We start from the raw sequence: 16,291 nt of genomic DNA, 5'->3' as shown, positions 1-16,291 counted from the left end.
TGGGTGATGCTCACAGTATCACTCACTGTTCTTGCAAGGCAGTGTCAGTTATCCACCTTGTACTGGGGTCCCTCACGGTCTCTTTCCTGCACCATGTAGTAGCTTTCCCAGACCTATCTCCTTCAGAAGCCACAGCCACTTCGCATGTTGCTACTCAGAGGAAAATCTGATCTGATTTGAATCTTTGCACATTGTGGGTATCACATAAAATGCATCTATGGACAACAGGGCCTAGCAACAAATGCCAGTACCACCATATCGTCACATGTCATCTCCATGAGCACACACAAACACAAAAGTCAAACAAAGAACAGTGGTGAAGGTGTTGACACAAATTGGGAGGAGATCAAAAAAGTAAAGAGACAGACAGGGAGAGGACAGTTAATGATGGAGAGGATTAGATAACGATCTGGGGCAAAAACTAACACAAAAGGAAAGGAGGGATACTGAACACTGACAACAATGACTGGCCTTTCATAAATGTGTCTATGATATGAGCCGGTAGTTGATTTTAATGCACTCCGTCACCACAACAGGGCAGTCCATCAGGTTGATTACAGGGTCACCAGTGTAATCCTGAATGCTTTCAACCAGCCCCATGTCATTGTACAGGGGAAGATGGCCTTAGTTGGGGATGTGCCATCGCAGGTCACCCTCACCACTATGTAGGAGTTACTTTTATCCCTGTCTGGTGGAAGCCTGAATGTGAGGGCTGAGCTATCTTGTGTCTCTGCAGGGGGATGCACAAGGTGGTATTTCCTTATTTCAGTAACACATTGCAGTGACATACTTATGCCATGAGCTCAGGAGTGCTCATCACTGCTATATCTCCTCAACAGACACAAATCCGATGCAGGAACAAAAGCATACCATGCAGGGTAGATTTGCTGACTTTCTTTGATGGCTATTATCTGTACTGTTAATGCATAGATTCATAGTTTTATACTAGGTTACTGACCACTGGGGTCCTTATAAGTTTAGCCATGCATCTCAAACGTATCCTGCATGTTTTTGTGCCTAGAGGTTATTTTAGGGGGTATATGTAAGCTATGGTATGATTTACAGACTGCTTCTGTCCATTAGAGTCATAGATCAGGGGTAAACTTCTGATTTCCATTCCACTGATCCTGATTATGCTTGAGGAGAGTTAGGGAAGAAATTTACTTCACATGGATGGAAAGCTTGTTACAGAGAAGGGGAATTCTCTGAGAAATACACCTGTCCCTCTAACATGTCTTATTCATGTTGTAAGCAAAGTTCATGTCCCTAGATTGAGTATTTCTGATGCTATTGCTTTTGTGAATAGGCAAAAGGTCCATCAGAGTGAGATCCCCGGATGCCTTGTATGCCAGGCATAGATAATCTCTCAACAGTTTGTAGGCAATGGAGTATAGAAATAGGGCTTTGAAGAAATCTGCATAAAACTTGTTAATGCCGTGTATTCTTTTTCTGAAGAACACCTATGGATGTTCCAATTGCTGCATATGCCTGGTCAGGTACATACCAAAGGGATAGCTCTACTCTATGATGGGTCTGATAATGGCTGAATACAGAGGAATGATTACCTCCTTGGACCTATATGACATGCCCTTGCTTATAAGTTGAGCAACATAGAATGCTTTCCTTACTGCCCTAGACATGTGTTGGTTGAAAGCCAGGTTACTATCTGCATATGCACTCAAATCCCTGACTACTGGGTCTACTTCTATAAGTGCGTTATCAATGAAGTAGTTTCCTAGGGTGGACAACTTCTCAAAGGTACTGTTATGTATTTCTTGGCATTGAGTTTTAAGCCAGGGTTTTGTCACTGGTCATTTGTCTGTGTTAGTCATCTCTGTAGGATACTAGTGTCTTGAGGGATTGTATGACTGCTCCTAGTTTGCAATCATTTGCAGATTTGGTCAGCCAGAGGCCCCTGACATTGGCTTTGACTTCTAAGAAGTAAATGCCAACAAGGAGTGAACCTTGCATAGAGCCCTGAGGTGATGTGATAGTGACTATCCTGTTTATGGATGTCATCTCCCCAATCTTAATGTCCTGGGTCCTATCTGAGAGCCATCTGGCTATCTAGTATGTAGTATAAGGGTTTATGCCTAATTCTGTGAGTTTGTGTACAATGCCAGAGTTTGGTATTGTATCAAATGCCTTGGCCAGGTCAAGGTAGGCATTATGTACCCGTTTGCACTCATCCATAGCCTTGGTGACCTTTTCAAAGAAATCCACCAGGATGAACAGGCATGGTTTGTCATTGACAGAGCCAAACTTAATTGGGTAAAGTGTCTGAGGGTATCCATTGTCATTATTAATCATATCTATAATAATTCTTTCCATGGCTTTACAGATGAGTCCAGTCAGACTTATGAGTCTGTAGTTCCCGGGGTCAGTTGATGGACCCCACTGGTGCAGAGACATTATAGGTTAATAGGTTTATAGGTTTATACTAGGCTAATGACCACCAGGGTCTTTACAAGCCTAACTATGGAACCCAACTTAATTTTGCCTAAGAGTTCCTTGGATGCCTGTATGGTGGGGTATGTTAGTAAAGGGGCAGGTAAAGGTTATGTGGGGGGGGTATGTTAGTTGAGATTAATCTATTTAATGTTGACCTCTGTCCATCAGAGACCTGGGGGTCAGACCAGAGGTGAAATTGTGATTTCCTATCCAATGGTCAAGGTTTCTTTTGAATATGTTCAGGGATGAACTCTGCTTTTTGTAGATGGGGAGCTTAGTCCATAGTGCGGGGATCCTTTGAAGCACACATCTGTCCCTCCAGCAGGTTCTATTTGTGTTGCAGACAAAGTTCAGGTCCTTGGATCTAGTGCTTCCGGTGCTGTTTGTTTTGTGGATCCGCCAAGAGATCCATCAGATCTGAATCAGAGAATGCTTTATATGCTAGGCATAGACTGGCTCTCATTAACCTGTAGGAGACTGAGTACAGAGATAGGATTTTAAGTCAATTTGTGTAGAACAGGGTATTCATACCCATTTGTGTAGAACAGGGTATTCATACCCTGTATTCCTCTGATGGGGAACCTTTGATGGCATTCCTACCACTGAAAGTGCCTACTTATGTACATGCCAAAGGGGGCATTGTACTCAATGATGGCTCTGATAAGGGCTGAGTAGAGTGGTACTATTACTTCCTTAGACCTGGACGCCACACCCTTGCTTATGAGTTAGGTGACATAGAACAATTTTCTTACCGTCTTGGCTACTTGCTGGTTAAATTACAGATTATTGCCTACATATTTTCTCAGATCCCTTAATATTGGGTCAACTCATAATGATGTTTTATCAATGAAGTAATTAGCTTTGGTAGACAATTTCCCTAAGGTCACTATTATGCATTTCTTTAAACTGAGTTTTAATGCATGGCTTTTGCATCAGTCATTTGTTTATGTTAGACCCTCTTGTAGGATGTTGGTGTTGCGGGGGGGATCTATCATAGCTCCCAATTTGCAGTCATCTGTGAACTTGCTGTGCAAGAGGCCTCTGACATTAGTCTTGACTTCCAAGAAATAGATACCAAAGAGGAATAGGCCCAACACTGAGTCCTGGGTACTCCTCTGGTGACCAGTCTTTGTGGAGGGGATCACACCGATTCTGATTTCTTGGGTCCTGTCTGTGAGCCAGCTGAAAATCCTGCGAGTTATATAGGTGTTTTTGCCTAGTTCAGAGAGTTTGTTAACAATACCTGAGTGGGGTTTTGTACTGAATGCCTTGGCCAGATCATAGTAGGTGGTATGCACCATTTTCATCTCATCCATAGCCATGGTGACCCTCTCGAAGAAGTGTACCAGGTTAAGTAGGCAAGACCATTCCTTGACAAAGCCAAAGTGAGATGCTGTTGCAGGTCTCCATTTATGTGGCACAAAGCCTGTCTAGAGGCTATGTTTAAAAGTGTTTATCAAGAGGACCTGATAGCTCATGCTTCAAGTTCCTCAGGAGGCATCCTGGGATATTATTAGGACCCATCGATGTGGTGGTCTTGCCTTAGAAAACACATTTAGGACCTGCTTCTTACTGATAGTTGGGGTATTACTGGGGGGGGCAGCCAGAGCAGTGGGGTATGTAAAATATGGAGATAAATTTGTCGACCAGAAAGTTTGTTATATCTTTTGGTTCTGTGATTGTGGCTCCATTTACAATCAGTTCTGCACAATGTTGTGTACTGCGTTTTAGGTTTTGGACATAGCTAAAGAAAGCTTTGATGTTGTCCATGGCCTGCGAAACTATCTTTCTCAAAAACCTAGGTTGACTAGATTTAATTTGCTCTTATAGGGAAGTGGGAATGTCCCGTATTAGTAGTGTTACACATGGATGTTTGTCCGCTTTCATAGGTAGTGTAGTTATGGGCTATACTGCCATGGATCAGTTCATATTTGATGTCAGTGCTGCATCAGACATTGACAATGGTGTCAATCTTACAGTAGCACAGTGTGATGGCAAAGGGCCACTGTCAGTAATGGTGACAAATATATGGCTGAATACCATCCTCCAGTGATAAAGCTGAGTTTTCTGTGGAATCCACTCTCACCTCTCCAGAACCTGTGGAAGGCCAGGTCTTGTGCCCCACCACTACTCAAAGATTATCTTTGTCCCATATCCATGCACCTGCAGTGGGTAGTTGTTCTTCTACACAGCATAGGGACAGTGGTAAGGATTGGCTGATCAGTGGCAGTTATTGTCATGGCTTCTGCTCATTGCCTAACATGAGAGTCACAATGGATATTACTCAACAGCTGTGCAGGGCTGTCATCCAGGCACAGGAAGATGCCAACACTGTCACTGCAGACATTATAGGTGTATAGCATGGCCTACAGGATGACCTATGTGAGGGTGTCTTTCAAATGATTGACATGGGTGCCATCACTGCTACCATAGCTACCACTATACATCACGACCAATGTTGTTTTCATGGCCACAGCACATTTATCTCCAACTGCAGGCATTCCTCACATAGCAGGCTGGTCAGTTACACATACGATACCCTTCTGCTCACCATCCACTGGTGGTGTGTCTGGTGTTGCATGGCATAGCCACCCAAGCAGATGTAGACTATGTGTTGGTCATGGACATGGCATGGCTAGGTGGCCATGATCGTATGTCAGCTGTGCTCTGCCCTCACTGCTGAGTTATATGGGTGGGTGATGACTGATGCACAGTGTGGATAGTCAATGCATTACACAGCATAACATGTGTGTAGTATTGAATGCATTAATTTTTATCTGTGTTGTGTCTAATCTGGCCCATAGCTGTGGCCCATACATTCCCTCTTTGCCAGCACTGCAGTGTATTACACCTGCTTATACCTCTCATGATCTTACTCTGCAGCAGCTGTTATATTCTATACTGGTTATAAATCATACAGCTACTGTCATGGTATGTTTATGTATACAACTGTACTTTATTGAATGCTTACTTGCATACTGTGCTCTAAATATTGTAATCATGTACTCTAAGGACAATAACCCTTGCATTTCTTTTCCCTTTAATAAAATGTTACATTTAACAAGCTTAGTAATAGCACAGTGGTAAAAAAGAAAGACCGTAAACTTCTGGTTGTTAAAAATACAGCACTATCAAACACAATGGGCATGTTTCAGGTAGAACTTTTTTGTCAATTTTTACAGGGGTACTGTTGCTGTTATTGATGGTGTAGCACTTGACTGTATGCCATTTTCTAAACTATTTAAAACAAACTCAGACTGCTTTTTTTTCTCTTGGCAGGTAAAGTGATATATAGAAGTGAAGGCTTATTATTAGCTTTTGGTATGTGTAAGTCTGACTTATGATTTGCAGCTTCGGTTAACAGTATATGTTCTACTAAACCAACTAGGTGGTGAGAAGACTTAGGGTCACTATGGAGCACCCCCTTTCTTAACATGCTAGAGGATAACCTTTAAAATTTATTTACAGTATAAACTGCTAGAGATTTGCTTACATAATTTACATAATATGCTAGCCACAGTTTCAAACCATGCACTACGTGAACCGTTTGTGACCTTACTGGGAGAATATTCTGTCCCACTTCATTTGGGGCTATATTTTTCAAGATGCATGTTTTTGAATACCATTAGATAAGCCTAAATATCAGCTTTGTTCCTGAGTTTCTTCAGAAAGTTCACTGATATTTAAGATTCTTGCTAAAGTGGGAGGTTGGTTCACTGTTTTGAATATTTGTTGTCACAGAATAAGCAGATGTTGGCCATTGGTGGCACATCTGTCTTTACAAGCTGTTCTGGACTTTGTTAATGCCTTGCTAAAATTAATTTGGGTTTCAATTATTTTTTTTTCCATTTTGCACAGATCTCAGCATTCCATCCATACAAGTTTTGGTTTTACAGAAAAAGGTTCATTAGAAAGAGCTACAGTTTTTCAAGGGAACCCTTTTCACTGTGATAAGGATATTTTTGCAAAACAAATCCTTGTATGAACGTAAGATTTTGTAGATGTTCCTTGAAGAATCATTTTTACTACTATGAGAGATATCTTTGGTTAGAGCAAAGCTCCATATGAGCACAAGAGTTTGTAGCAGTTCCTTGAAGAAACCCATTTTACTGTAATGAGGATCCCTTCAGCCAGAGCAAAGCCCTATGTAGGCACAAGGGTTTTAACATTTTCCCAGATTTATCAGTTCAGCCATCAAGAAGCTCAAACAGTACAGTACGGGTTCCCAATCACTTTGAGATGGCATCCACTTCAGGTGTAGGGAAAATCACTCTGGTATAACAAGTAGCTTAGAAAGTCGCAGTTACTAGTAAAAAATGGAGTTCTTTCTGCTGCAATTCACCAATGTAGCATTCCTCTCTACTTTTACGGAAAACAGTATTCATTTAAAATTAGCTGACCGGAGTTCCGCTGTGGCAACCCCTTACCGGGAAAAAGCCGAAAGACAAAACAACAACAAGTATTCATTTAAAATTAAAGTTTCTTTACAGTGGATAAGTGAAAAATAATGTTTTCTTGCCAAAACGTGGAGTAACAACAAAAGAAGTACAGTTACAATACCTGTTTTATCAAGTTGTCCCTATCCTCGAAAACTTTCTCTTCTGGCTTACCCGAAATGTTACCTATGAAACTATCATACTTGGTGATATAAACATAGACTGGGCAATTCTCTTTTCCCCATCTCCTTCCCATAGTCTGAATCTATATGGCTTCCACCAACTCATGTCTTCCCCTACTAGGTATAATAGTAACTCTACTTCAGGATCTATAATAAACTGGATCCTTTCTTCAGACCCTCATCTTTACCATAACCGTGGCATTCTCCCTAACACTGTAAGTGACCATTCCCCTATTTATATTCACAGATGCTTCCAGCATTTTCCCAATAAACACCTTTACAGAGAATGCCATGAACTGACTAACTTCAACCCTGACTATTTCATCTGTAATTTATCTAACATTAATTGGTCCTTCCTCAAAAAACTCCCCCTTAATGATGCTGTAACCTCTTTCAATACTCCTTCTAGATGTATTAAACTCTATGGCACCTTCCAGGAAAATCAGGCTAAAATCAAAACATGCCCCCTGGCTATCAAAGCAAACACACTCTATCATGCATCAGAGGGATGCTGCTTGGAAAATCTAGGCCAGAAATTAAATTTCCCCCTTACTTCAACACTCAAAGAACTTAGAAACAAGTGTAAAAAAACTTATCAGAGACAAAAAAAAACAAAACTTTTTTTACCTCCTATCAAAGTAGCCCACATAACAACCCCCCAAAATTTTGGTCTAGCATAAATAAAATCCTCCACCCTGGTAATCATCCTACCCCCAACCCATTCCCTCTTAATACTGCCTCAGAGACTGCTGCTCTGTTAAACAATTACTTTATTGAAACTATCCAAAAACTAACTACAAACAGCTCTACTGCTACCTCTTTATCTTCTCAGCCCAGACCTCCTTCCTCTAACACATTCTCTCTTCATCCAGTTCCCACTAACTTTATCAAATCACAACTAACTAAACTCAAACCCTGCTCTCCTTCTATTGACAATTTACCTTCCCACTTCCTTAAAATGGCTGCCACTGCTATCGCTTGCCCTATCTCTGTTCTTATTAATCATTCTATTACCGAATCTATCATTCCAGACTTGTGGAAATACTTTTACACAATCCCTCAGCACAAAGGAAGTAACTTCACTGACCTATCCAACTATTGTTCTATTGCTATACTATCCCCACTTTCCAAAATTCTTGAAAAGTGTGTCCACTCTCAACTACTAAAACACTTGCTTGATAATAACCTTCTTACTCCCACCCAACACGGCTTCAACCATGCCATTGTACTTCTACAGCTCTGCTCTCATTCACCTAAACAGTATCAGAAGCCCGTGACAATAACCTCCTAGTTTCCTGTCTTTTCCTTGACCTTTCCAAAGCTTTTGATACTGTCTCTCACTCTAAACAAATTAATAAACCCCATGACCTTAATCTCTCCACCCCATCTTTATGCTGGTTTTCTAGCTACTTATCTAACAGAAAATCCATATGCTGGAAAATTGTCACCTCCCCATTCCTTCCTGTCAACACTTGTGTACCCCAAGACATCTTCTTTTCAATATTTTTACCAACAGTCTATCCTCTGCCTCCAACCTCTAAACTCTCTTACAATATGCCGATGCCTCCACCCTTATTACCACTGCCCATAGTATTCCTGAACTCCTTGCCCTTACCCAGGACACTTTCACATCCATTGAACCCTGGCTCACCGACAGTCAACTGATCCTAAACCCTAAAAAGACAAAACGTCTACTTTTTCTTCCCAGAACACTGTCTGGTACTTCACAAAATTACCTTCTCTATTACCTCCCATGACAATACCACCATCAGACCTGACTCTTATACAAAATTACTAGGCATTATAATTGATGATGAATTAAAATCTGACATACACATCCATCATTCCATTAAAACAACCCACCAGAAACTTGATGTCCTTTACTGGAATCACAAGCTACTTCCTTCTTCCTCCAAACCCTCCTTAGTCCTGTCTCTATTATTACCCTGTCTTCTGTATGCTGCTCCAGCTTTCACTAACCTACAATTTTCACTTCTCTCCAAACTTGAGCAAACATATAATAAAGTAGCTAGATTTGCTTCTAATCTACCTAGCAAATTCCACCACTGCCTTGCCCTTAAACCATTACAATGCCCCTAATTCCCTAAACAACTGTCTTTCTCAATTGCACATCATACACTCAGTTCTGTATAATCCCACTTCCTGTCCCTCCATCTCTAACCTTGTGTCCCGCTATAAACCCCGCCGTCAACTTTGCACATTTGACAAAAACCTTGACGTCTATAAGCCGTCATAAAATATTGGCAAATCCCTGTTTAAGTACTTTGTAGCTCACATCTGGAATTCCCTTCCACTAAAAATAAGAAGTATCCCTCATAAGCTGCAATTCAAACAAGAACTCAAACATTATTTTCTCAACACCTGGTCCTGCCCTTGTCAATCACTTCCTGACTTCTGACTGATTTCTTCCTTTATTCCATTTCTATTTCAGTTTCTCTCTCTCTTTTCCACCTGCTTCCTACTTTTCTTACTCTTCCAACATTACATTTTAGAATAACCAACAATCTGCTCTTGTACTCCTACTCAGGACATACATCTGCTGTTATTGTATTCAGTTTTTTTTTTGTTTTGTTTGGCTATTGTATATCTCTTTTATGTAATGTTTCTTGTCATTATTACTATAGTAATTGAAGTCCTATGTAAATCTGACATTTTTAACTTTGTATTAGCTACTGTTTTTTTTTCTCTTTTGGAGTATCTTGCATATGTAATTGGAGCTTTTCTCCCTGGGTCTCCACTGAAAATGGCCTTTGGCTCAGTTGGACCAACCCAGTTAAATGACAAATAAAATAAATATAAATAAAATAAATAAGTTCCATAGCCTTACAGATGAGGCTTGTCAGACTTATGGGTCTATAATTGCCTGGATCTGTTGCTAGGCCACCTTTGTGGAGGGGAATAACCGTTGCTGTTCTCCATTCCGCAGGAACAAAGTCTGTAGTTAGGCTGTGACTAAGCTGTTACTCAGTGTGCAGCCATCTTGGAAGTCCAACAGGTGCCAGTATCACTCTTTATCACAAAACCAGGGTAACGCCATTTATTTCTCCCTAAAACAAGCAGGGGTATCTTCAAACAGATCCTTTTCCTTTCATATCTTAGGGATACCTTCCAGAAAAAAAACCTTCTAGGATACCCTTCAGACTGTGCTAGTAGCTGTATTGAGACTTGTCCATAATTCTCTTCAGTGCTACAGGTCAGCAATCTACTCCCTTAATGACAGTTGCTCTGAAGTACCAAAAGAGGCAGCTGCTGTTTGGTAGCTGCTATGGAGATAGTTTCCCTGTCTGCTTTGGACTATCTGTTTCTAGCTGAGCAACTCAGTCCCTCCTTCCATTGCAACATGTATTATGTTTCCATTGGTCAACAGTGACTAGAGCAGTTTCCATGCCACTGTCTCTCTCTCTCTATATACATATATATATATATATATATATATATATATATATATATATATATATATATATATATGTACATCCTGTGTGTTATACACGAGTGCATGTATGTTTGTGTGTATGCTGTATGTCTTTTATGTACTCCTTTCCTTGTGTGTTTGACATGTTCACGTTTGCAGGTGCTGTGCTACATCCATGTTTGCCTATACCTGGAATATGTTATAGTGGTTGCATGTGTCAGGTTTGCTAATAATGACATTCTGACACAGTTGATGACTGTGTTATAATGTGAGGAGAGTAGCTGCTGTCCATTTAGTAGCTGACATTTACTACGCTACAGAACAATGTTGATGTCGGGTAAGGAGTTGTGCCTGATCATCTCTGAATTGCATAGCCACTGTTTTGTATACTCCTTGTGTGTGTGCATATAGCCCAAATGATATTGCCCAGTTAATGTACCATATCTGTTCTGAGAATTTTTTCTTTCGTGAATTTTTTGAAATTTTCTTGGGTATTTTATGCATACTAGCAGTGAATAAAGCATACCATTTTTTGCAAAACATGCCCTTAAAAAAGTGATGAACAAACATATCAGTTAACAAGTACTTATAAGTTTATCCTTCTTTTACATTGCATGAAACATACCAGCAGATAAAACAGGCAGGAAATGAAAAAAATGTGATAGGAGGTTACAATAAACAAAAAGCAGTAACAGAGTGATAAGCAAGGAACACGATTATATACTTTAGCAAGCAAATCAAATCACAAGTAATGAGAAGTTCAGCCCTCCCAGATTAGATTGATAGGACTGATTTCCTTTATCTTTTGTAGGCTTGCACATAAATTTATTTAAGTAATAAGAACTTTAAATAAAACAAAACCATAAACCAGCTCAAGAAAACCGTATAGCTTTATTTTGAATATAGAAATTGCATTTTTTATGTTTTCATTATTGTAAATATGACAACCAGATCAAGCTAGAAATACACTTTCCCATTTTCAGGAGCTATGTGAAAGTTCATGAAAGTCCCATAACCCAGGACTGCATACTATATACTTCAGTTTGGATATAATTGAGACCCTGGTGTACGTCTTAATATTTCTCATCACGAACAGTATACTGACTCACAGAATGATTAAAGTGAAGACAATCCTTTTGAAAAATGTTGGTAATTAGTAGTTCCACTGCAGTGAGAACAGATGAAAATGTCTTCACTCAGCTCCTAAGAGAGGCAGGCCAACCACTGATGCTACTTTTCCCCCAACTCTATGGTAGACTTTCTAGCATCAATGCCACCGATGAAACCTAAGTCCCCAGTTGGATGTCATGCTATAATCAAGCAGGATAGTTTTCAAAGTTGTAAGGGAATGCAGTAAGCAGTGGTGTTAAAATGTTGGCTAAATTGCTGTACACATATTGTTTTATTGATATATGAAGATTTTGTTGCAGTTGCTACACATCTGAAACCTACCACTCAGTCTCAGTATGCATATTGAAACTAAAGGATATCTGGAATCTGATAACTTTCGTTAGGTACATGTAATCTGAAAGCAATTTTGAAACTAACAAGTGACATACTGGTAAAACCAGGCTTATACCAGATATGCATGACTCATTATTACCAGAAGCTGTGCCATCAACAGAGGAAGCACTGATTCTAACAACAGGAAGGAGTACTCTTTAATAAAGATGCTCCACGAAATTCTATGCTTTGTCTTCTTCCATAGGTATCAGAACTGTTTCTAAAGTACCATATGAGTCTATGCACACAGACCCTCGTCCTTAAACAGGCTTCCCCTTTCTATCTCTCTTTCTCTCTCTATTATTTCACCTCACACCCTTTTGTCAGTGTTAAACATTAGCTCTGCTGCTTAGAGTAGATCTTGAACCTAAATCAAAATGCTATTTTTTGCAGGAAGGGTAAATGTGATAGGTATAAAAAAGTTTGAGTGCAGTATTCATAACAGTGCACTAGGAAGGCAGGATAAGTAACTTAATCCATTTCAAAGAACCTGTCTAGTAAATATTCCTTGTGATAAGGTGGCATTAATTTTCTTTGTTTTCTTTGCAGTGTTTCGACTGGGTAACATGATTCATGCAGTAGAAACAGCTAGAAAGACATATCAGTTATCTGACCCTGTGCTTCGCTTTTGCCTTACTGTCTCCAGCCTGACACGAGTGGCTTATTTTGTATGTGACAACATACTCTGGGCTAGAAGCATTGGCTTCCTTTCTAGTATTGATAAGGAGAGGTGGAGTCTACGTGCTTCCAAGTACTACTTTGCCTCACTACTGATAACTTTAGTACGAGATCTGTATGAGGTTGTCCAACAGATGGACCAAAAAAGACAAGACCCAAAGCAGCAGAAAGTCAACAGGCACAGAGAGCAAAACCACCCTCAGGAGAGCAGAAACAGAGAACATATAATGGAGGTTAACTTCCTGCTGTCTTTTATGCTAATTCTACACATTCTGAAGAGCAATCCTCCATTACTGATGGATCTGGTGAAGAACCTCTGTGATTTATTTGGTCCTCTAGACAGGCTAAGTGTTTACAAGACCAGTCCTGCAGTAGTGGGGCTTTGTGGCTTCATCTCATCATCACTGGGCATACTTACTGTTGCTCAGCCAGTTCTCAGACTGAAGCCATAGACAGGTTTATTTGAAAACTTGGATGACACTAGTGATGAACAGTAAGAGTTTTACTGTGATAACAATAAATGTTTGTAAAATGTCTTCTGTTGAACATTAAAAAATAGTGTGTAAATTGCAGTCCTAAGATGGCTAATCTCTAAATATATGATTTTTTATTATTCGTTTGACCACAATGAGACATCTGAATGTACTCACTCAAGAAAGTAGCAGTAATTGCTTAAAATGCTTTATTTTGTATTTATTTTTATTTATTTATTTTTGTGTTTATGTATGTGTTTGAATGTGTACCTGTGTGTGGACATTAAATGCTTACATAACTTATATTTTGGGTGCAAAATACTTCTTTCAAAATTAATTACAAATACTATAGCAAGTTTGAAACATTAGGCAGAGGAATTATTTTACATCAAAAATAAGTATGCTAAGATAAAAACAAATCATTTTCATGTTTTGTTTTGCATGGTTCCTCCATAAGTCTCTGTTGGTTTCTGTATATGAGCCTGTGTCTGAAGGCCATGCTAGTATTATGACTTAGATCAGTAGCTTTTCTGCAGTTTGCAGCATCTGTAACTTCTCTAGTAAGACTTACTTCACTGGAATAAGACTGGCAACTGCTGGGCTAAATTTGAATCATTCTGGTGGGACCCTCAAGCTGATCTGCCGTATAGTATGTTGTTCATTTGAAATACTTACACACAAATATAAGAAAAAGCCCTCTCATTTGTTTGAGCTAGCCACCCTTATGTTATAAGAATAATTGCCAATGATGAACTTGTGCAGCAAACTTGGCCTTTTGTTCCTGCTTTTCTTATATTAATATTGGTGGGTTCATTGGTTCATGCTAGGCAGTTAATCAGGTAGACCATTTACAGTCTAGCTTCAAGATCCAAATTCATCAGTACTCTATGACATGAATAACTATAACTTGGGTTCATAGGTTGGTACAGGTTATCGGCCCTAGGTCCTATAAAAGTCTAGCCATAACAATTCCCTAGCTATTTCTTTGCACAATATTTACTTCCCTGGACCCCTGTCTAGCAGGGCGACTGACGTGATCCCCGGGGTAAATTTCATATCGCCCATCCAGTCCTCAAGGTTCCTTTTGAAGAGGGCCAAGGAGGCGCTCTGCTTGACATGTATGGGCAGTCTATTCCAGAATATGGGGAGTCTCTGGGTCAGGAACCTATCCCTCCAGCATGTTTTGTTCATTGTGATGACAAGGTTTAGGTCCCTGGAACATGTGGCTCTGATGGATTGGGATTTCTTTAAGTATAGCATGTCCAACAGCTCTGGGTTTGACATGGCCTTGTCTGTTAAGCAGAGATCGCCTCTGAGTAGATGATATGCGACAGAGTATAGCTGGAGTTTTTTTTAGTCAGTCAGCATAGGGCATCTGCTTTAGGCCTGTGATTCTTTTAGTGATTCTGTGGCCTTTCCAGTTGTTGCAGATATCTTGTGAGGTACATACCAAACAGGGCGTTGTACTCTATGATGGGTCTAATGAGGGATGAGTAGAGTGGGACAATGACCTCCTTTTTTTCTGGATGAAAAGCCCTTAGTAATGAGGTGAGCCGCATAGAAGGATTTCCTGACTGTTGTGGCAATGTGGTTTTTGAAGGTGAGACCATTGTCCACCTGTGTTCCTAGGTCTCTTATCACACTTTTGGTGTTTAGTGTACTGCCACCTATGTGGTAATTCATGGGTACTGGTTTTTCCCAAAGGGGATAACTATATATTTCTTGGCATTAAGCTTGAGCCCCATGGCTCTGGCACCAATCATCTGTTTCTGTAAGGCTCTTTTGTAGAATATCCACATTATTCTCCAGTGATTTCTTACAGTTTTTTAAGTCTTCTGCTTTTATTTTGCATATGTTGCAGTAGGAGTATTAATTGCTGTAGTCACAACTTTATGAGTGCTTTTTTTGTGATGGGATTATTTATTTCCTAGTTAAAACTGTCAAGCAGAGCTTCCACTGGCATTCTTAAATAGATTTTTCTGAAACTCCACACTCCAGCTTGATGTTATAGGTTAATGGTGCTAGAGCAGAGATGAAAATATTGAAATACAGCAGTTTTTTTCCGAGGCTTGCTCTTATTTTTCATGGGCCTTCAAGTGTGACAGGATAAAAGAAATGCAAATGCACTCACATTCAGTTCAGTAATCTAATCAGTATTGCACAGAGTGTTTTACTATTTTATATGGTGTGACAATGTGAGGTATTCCCAGCTATGCCAGAAGTAGGGCAGTGGATGTATAACCTATGCCAGCACAGCTAGCTGGAATTTAGTAAAGAATTATATGCCATTTATATTGCAAACTGATTTGTGCAGATGCTTGTGTTAAAAATGTACCAACAGTAGGTTCCAATTGTATTGTAAGTGAATTATATATATATATATATATATATATATATATATATATATATATATATATATGAATGATATAATATAATATAGTATATATATATATATATATATATATATATATATATATATATATATATAAATATATATATATATATATATATATATATATGTATGCATTTAAACAGTTGATACTGGAAGAGAAGAGGTTAAGCTCAGCTGCAGCTAACTTTGAAAAATAGTAAGAAATTAAATTATTGGGCCTAGGTCATAAGTTGTTCCCCAGGATTCAATAAACTCCATGCAGAAATAGTGGTATTCCTGCATGGAGTGAATTGTGTCCACTTCCGCATAGCCTTAACAGCTACTAGCCTTACATATTCATGAAGGCGTGCTACTGATAACGGCTTAGCGGACACGAACACTACTGAGTGGAGCGGGTGTGTTTTAGTAGTGCTCGCATATCCAACACACCCCCTGCACCTGAAAGTACCGTACAGCACTTTCTAATTGCTTTCAGTGTCTGGGGACACTGAAAGCAAGAAATATAAATAATAAGCAATGGATGGGGGTGTATGGCATGTACTGTCACCCTGTCACACACCCCCTGCATTGTCAAAGTGCTGTACGGCACTTTCTAACTGCTTTCAGTGTCCGAGGACACTGAAATCAGGTATTTAGATAGGAAGTAATGGAGGTGTGTGACAGGTACTGTCACACACCTCCTGCATTGTCAAAGTGCCATACAGCACTTTCTAACTGCTGACAGTGTCAGTGGACACTGAAAG

The 16,291-nt window shown here is 39.7% G+C and overlaps 1 protein-coding gene across 2 annotated transcripts in view; it reads left to right on the top strand.

Annotated features, from left to right (window-relative positions):
• The window catches only part of PEX11A (peroxisomal biogenesis factor 11 alpha), a 139,315-nt gene extending 125,856 nt beyond the window's left edge, over nucleotides 1–13,459 (top strand). For both annotated transcript variants that reach the window (XM_044078309.1, XM_044078308.1), the window contains exon 3: nucleotides 12,555–13,459. In XM_044078309.1, coding sequence (XP_043934244.1) covers nucleotides 12,555–13,135 — 581 coding nt within the window. In that variant the 3' untranslated portion in view covers nucleotides 13,136–13,459. The remainder of the gene's footprint in view (nucleotides 1–12,554) is intronic.
• Nucleotides 13,460–16,291: the final 2,832 nt, after the last annotated feature.

Source organism: Protopterus annectens, chromosome 7.part0, assembly GCF_019279795.1.
Source record: "Protopterus annectens isolate FY-2018-M chromosome 7.part0, PAN1.0, whole genome shotgun sequence".
Taxonomy (NCBI): domain Eukaryota; kingdom Metazoa; phylum Chordata; order Ceratodontiformes; family Protopteridae; genus Protopterus; species Protopterus annectens.
Note: the sequence above shows the minus strand (reverse complement) of the source record. Positions and strands in the feature narration are given on the sequence as shown.